Raw genomic sequence first — 5,856 nt, forward strand, 5'->3', positions numbered from 1 at the left:
ACATTTATTATTAAGTTTCACATCATGGAGCCACTGGGGCACAGGGAACTGAGCTATTGTTGTGTGAAACCCACATGGTTCAGTCGCAGCAGTAGAACTTCACATCGTTAAGTCCTGTGATGTCGCCTGTTCCCAAATCACTGTCAATTCTTGTCACCATTCCACATATGGCACCATTAGTACATTGTTGACTCCATGGACCATATGTACCCCAGTCAGTTGAACGGCCTGTCAGGACACCCGCATTTTCACAGCTGAACCTGATATTGTCAGCTGCTGTGTCATCCACGATTCCTTGATATTCTAGTACTCTCAGAGAATATGAAATTAGACGGCCTTCAGGACAAATCTCAGCCTTTGCCCATGTTCCATACCTGACAAAGATGGTGGTGTTAATACTCTGAAGAAATGTTTGCTCAAGTCACGTCTTCACCATACATTCAATGCCCATTCAACACACATTTGAAGCATATGGCTTCCCCCAAAGAATCCAGGGAGCTTTGAAATTGAGGAAATATAGAAGGTATTGGTGGAATTTGTATTGTTATAACAAAAAAGGGGTCAAACCATCTCAAGAACTGTTAAGTTTTTGGAAAGTTGGATCTTTTTGATAAAGAATAGTCTTGGTGGTGGGGTGCACATTTTTATTTCTATTGTTATTTTGTTTTTGTTTTAAAAAAATTAAGGTTTTAAAAAAGCAAATCCCAATACATGTTATCACCTGGATAAGAAATAAGGAAACAGAAGAGACCTCTCCAAGCTTCCTTGCTAAATACTGATCTGAAATGCATCTTACAATAACTGGCTCTGTGATGGGGGAACCCAGAAGTGTGGGTTGGGGCAGGTGGAAACTGCATGGAAATTAATTCTTTAATCCCTTTTGGCTACTCTATCCAGCTTTCTCTTCTACTGGTTGCCTCTTTGCTGTCCCTTGGGAAAATAGAGAATATCTTAGTGCTCCAAGAGAGAATCATCAAATTGTAGAGTTGGAAGGGATCCGAAGGGTCATCTAGCCTAGCCCCCTGCAATGCAGGAATCTCAGCTATAGCAACCAAGGCAGATGGCCAACCAACCTCTGCTTAAAAACCTTCAAGGAAGGAGAGTCCACAACCTCCCAAGAGAGAGCATTCCACTGTCGAATAGATCTTACTGTCAGAAAGTTTTTCCATATGTTTAGTCAGAATCTCCTTTTGTGTAACTTGAAACCATTGGCTCAAGAGGTATCCTCCAGATCAGGAAAAAACAAGCTTGTTCCTTCTTCCTTGTAACATCCCTTGAGATATTTGAAGATGTCTATCATATCTCCTCTAAGCCTTCTCTTTTCCAGGCTAAACATACCTAGCTCCTTCAACTATTGCTCATAAGGCTTGGTTTCCAGATCAAAATGTCAGCTCATCAGTGCTTTAGACCAGCTTCCCTCTACCTGGTGTCTTCCTGATGTGGTGGACTAAAGCTCCTGTTACCTCCATGTGTTGTCCTGTGCTTATGGGAATTGTAGTCCAAAAGACCAGGAGCACACGAGCCTGAAGAAGCCTGCCTTAGAAAAGGTGGACTTCCCAGTTGTCTCATCGTGCCTGCGCTCAGGACCAGGAAGCTTTCACAAATGGAATGGAGGTATATTTATAAACTGAATACACTGGACCCATATGGTTAGAATTCAACAATAGAATTTGCAGGATATATTTAATTGTGTTCAGCTGAGTTTGTGGCTGGTCCTTACTTTACCTTTATATTTGTGAGGCCTATTCATATTCCTTAAGGAAGGCTAACAAACAGAAGGCAGTGTGCCTCTTTTCTGTTCTTCCTTCAGGAAATATGCAAACAGGGACAGGTGCATTTTATAAGACTTTTCATATCAGCAACGGTGGGTGGTATAAATTTTATATCCTTCTGTCATTAGATGAGTTATTTTGTCATTTTTTACCCTTGTTCCAATCTAATACGGCCTACATTTTGTTACACAGGTAATGTTGCATGTATGCATTCTCTTCACATTTTATTCACCTCATATGGAAATAGATGTAGACTGGAATTTTGTTTTATTTAATTTTGTTAGCTCAATGATTAATTCCTTGGGAAGGAAATGTGATGTATACTGGAACTACATCCGAATGTTGAGCAACTGTTGATTTATGAGTGGATTCTTCTGCTATCAATATTCAAATATATAAATGTTCATTAAGAAAAAAATTACTCCTGTTACTTTCATGGTTGTTTAGATTTCCAGCTGTGTAACAGTTGCCCGAGTAATACTATCTTTTGCTACATTGCATTTCGCTATTTTATCACAACCCTCCCTGTTGTGTTGTTGATGCACTCAGGTTTGGCAGCCCATGAGTAAGTCACCATAATTCAAGATGTATCCTCCTCAAGAACTCAGGGAAAAGGCAAGAACTTGCCAGATTTGGTTCCATACTTCTTTCTAACAACAAAGCCAAGGAATGGAATATTTAAAGCTACTCACGGTCCAACAGCAGATTGAATTTCTGAGCCATCCGTGCAAATGAGGCGGATGCCATTCAGAGATGTATCATCTTTAACGGGTGATTCTGGTGTCCAGTGCTGTACCTGGGGGAGAAGAAAAGCTGTGGTTGCAATAAGACCACATTTAAGAGCAAAGCACAGCATTTTCAGGAGGAATTTCACACAGACTAGATTGGCAGGCTGAATTTGACAGTATTGTACAGAACTTGGATGGTTTGATTTGAAAAGGATCTCGTTTGACATGCCCCAAAAGGAACTTCAGTTCAAGTTTGCCCCTTTACAAAATGAACTATTTCAGTTCACTGTTCACAGTTCAATTCAAGTTTGTCCAAATGTTCCTTGGCAAAAAAATATTTCAGCCTCCAGAAAGTCACAAGCTGTTGTGTTGAAGCATAAATTTTACTTAAGAAGACTAAGGAACCATCATTCCACACACAGCAGAATACGAATAGTTTGATTTCTTTCCCCTCAAAATTATGATATTTAAGCTTAAATGCCCAAAGGGTCCAAAGTGTAAATAACACATGTAAGAGAATGAACTTGAAGATGAACTAGAAATCTGCTTCAAAATTAACTGAATTCATTTTTCGTTCACCCAGCCATTACTTTCAGCTGTAGTTGGCATGGTGCAATATCATCATCATCATCATGTATTAAATTTCTATACCACCCTTCATCTGAAGATCACAGGGTGGTTTACAATGTAAAAAAACAAAAATGCCATTCAGAGATGTTTCATCTTTAACCTTTACTCTGTCTTTCCCTGGGTCTACCTGGGGGAGAAGAGAAGCTGTGGCTGCAATAAGACCACATTTCAGAGCAAGCACTGCATTTTCAGGAGGAATTTCACACACACTAGATTGGCAGGCTGAATTTGACAGTATTGTACATAGCTTGGGTAGTTTGATTTGAAAAGGATCTCGTTTGGCATGCCCAAACTCCCCTTTACAAAATGAACTATTTCAGTTCACTGTTCAATTCAACTTTGTCCTTGGCAAAAAAATAAAATAAAAATTCAGCCTCCAAAATGTCACAAGCTGTTGTGTTGAAGCATAAATTTTACTTAAGAAGACCAAGGGACCATCATTCCACACACAGCAGAATGCAAATCATTTGATTTCTTTCCCCTCAAAATAATGATATTTAAGCTTAAATGCACAAAGGGTCCAAAGTGTAAACAACACATGTAAGAGAATGAACTTGAAGATGAACTAGAAGATCACAGGGTGGATTACAATATAAAAAAACAAAAATGCATGCCATAATAAGAAACAAAAACAATTCCCCCAACAGTTTAATTAGCCAAAGGACAGAGAAGAGGAATGCTTTTGCCATGGACCCAAATATATGTAACGGTGGTGCCAGGCAAGCCTCTCTGGGGAGAACATTCCACAAGTGAGGAGCCACCACATAAAAGGCCAGTTTCTCTGGGCCTCTTGCGGAGAAGACACATGAAGAAGAACCACAGAAGCTGAAGGCCTTAGGTGTGCCACCAGTACATTTGCCTCAGAACGACCTCACCACCAAGCAACTTAGTCAGATGGTGTCAGCTGTGTCCCATTGCTGAGAGAGGGAGAGAGCATGGAGAGACAGGAGGAGGTAATTAGACAGGAATGCAGAACGAGGGAGGAGCAGCCTAGTTGCAGTAGAAGCCTGAGCTCCGAGAACAAGGAGAAGGAAGGGGGGAGTTTAAGTTCGGACTCACAGGGAGGCCCATCCCATGACACATAGGCTCAGAAGAATTAATGAGAGGCATGAACAGGAAAGGAAGCGAAAGTGGGGCTTGAAATGTGGGAAGAGGAATGGGCAGAACTCAGACTCGGCAACAGCTAATTTGGAAGCAGACGCTGAGTGACTGAGGTCCAGAGTGATTTGTGTGTTTTGGGCAATAAACCTGAGTTAATTACTGCCAGAGTTGTCTCGCTTCTCTGGAAGAGACCCAACCATTACAGATAGAAGGTCAGGTGAGCAGAGCAGCCCCAGGACTCTGTCTGTTGATGCTTATTGTCACAGCTACGTGGCACCAAGGTGCCTGAAAAGGAGGACACAAGGAGGTATCTACCTTCAATCTGAATCCTTTTGCATGTCCTTGGCGACAGAATTCTATGTGTCCCCATTTACCCCATGGCCCTCCATTTGGCACTGAGAGTTCTTTGTTAGTCTTTCGGGGTTGTGCATCCGAGAGGTAGCTGGAGAAGATCAAGAAGAGTGCAGTACCTATAAACAGGGCCATGGAAGGTAGCTCACCGCAGATCTAGCAACAAAAGCACAAGTGGGAAAATAATAGCCATGAGAATGTTGAACCCCAAATCCCTGAATCCTGTTTTTCACAATATGTGGTTGCTTTTGGCTGATTTTGGCTTTTCTAATCATAGTTTGATTCCTATGAGAAACCCAGGAGTTATTTGGTTTATGACCAGGACAAAATTCACTAGTCAAGCAGGAAACGCTTTTAGAAAAAGTGAATGGTAGAACAATAATGGATGGGTTTTACCTAACCCCTGAGTAATTATTATTGCTTCTCAAGAATTCCTAAACATTGTTAACAAAGGTTTGTCCAAAGTGACTCACAGCAATAAAAACCTACAAGTTTATTACTAAAACCTAAAACAGAATAGAGTCACAAAAATAAAAATAAAAGACTCCACAATCCAACTTTCATTGCATGAGTGAGAAGCCCAATCACACCATGTGAGTCTTGAATGCCTTTCAAGATGCCTGAAGGTCAGTCACCCTTGGGTGCAGCCAGCACAGATAAGACTCTGTAAATGATAATTTTAATATTATTACTACTGCTGCTGCTGCTGCTACTACTACTACTACAACAACAACAACAACTACTACTCACCTTTTGAGAATAACAGCACAGTTGGAATTTATTGTTGTTGTTGTTGTTGTTTTGTTTTCTTGCTTTACCTCATTCAGTTCTGGCCACTGCCTAAGCTTGTATAATTATGAACAGGAGGCAGCCCTTGTTCTCCTTTCTCCCTTCAGCAAGCTGCTTCATGCAGTGTCTCACTGCAGTCAATTATCCTATGTGGGAAAGAGTTTGAGCTGAGCTGTGTATATTAATGTGGGCAGCAACCAGGAACAGGAACATGAGATGTGGGAGTTTCCCTCCTGAGCAGTACCTGCCATGCTCTGCAGCTCCATGACTGGATAGAACTGGGCAGTGTAAAGCTCATGCCTTTCTTCAAGGCACTAAAATAATTATAACAGCAACCATAAAACCCCTGGCCAAATTTAAAATGCAATATTAAACAGTCACAGGAATAGAGTGAGTCCTGAAAATATATATCTGGGGTGTCAAAGGCCAGCGTGAAGAGTCTTGTGGCATTCGGGAGCCTAAATAGACGAGTACCAAGGCTTTCA

At 41.1% G+C, this 5,856-nt stretch overlaps 1 protein-coding gene across 1 annotated transcript; it reads right to left on the bottom strand.

The window, feature by feature from the left end:
• On the bottom strand, positions 1 to 5,477 carry LOC308475362 (vitelline membrane outer layer protein 1-like). Its single transcript, XM_081002480.1, has 4 exons — positions 5,333 to 5,477; positions 4,547 to 4,738; positions 2,465 to 2,568; positions 1 to 374 (listed from the first exon to the last, which is right to left on the bottom strand). The coding sequence occupies exons 2-4, from the start codon at positions 4,715 to 4,717 to the stop codon at positions 80 to 82; spliced, it is 570 nt and encodes a 189-aa protein (XP_080858606.1). The 5' UTR covers positions 4,718 to 4,738; positions 5,333 to 5,477; the 3' UTR covers positions 1 to 79.
• Positions 5,478 to 5,856: the final 379 nt, after the last annotated feature.

This window comes from Podarcis pityusensis (assembly GCF_964106645.2).
Source record: "Podarcis pityusensis genome assembly, chromosome: 4".
Lineage (NCBI taxonomy): Eukaryota > Metazoa > Chordata > Lepidosauria > Squamata > Lacertidae > Podarcis > Podarcis pityusensis.

Coding starts and splice junctions, on each gene's coding strand:
- LOC308475362 (XM_081002480.1), bottom strand. CDS start 4,717: ATGGCCCTGTTTATAGGTACTGCACTCTTCTTGATCTTCTCCAGCTAC. Junction 2,569..4,546: donor CAAAAGGATTCAGATTGAAG/GTAGATACCTCC, acceptor CTTCTCCCCCAG/GTACAGCACTGGACACCAGA. Junction 375..2,464: donor ATTCAATCTGCTGTTGGACC/GTGAGTAGCTTT, acceptor CATCTTTGTCAG/GTATGGAACATGGGCAAAGG.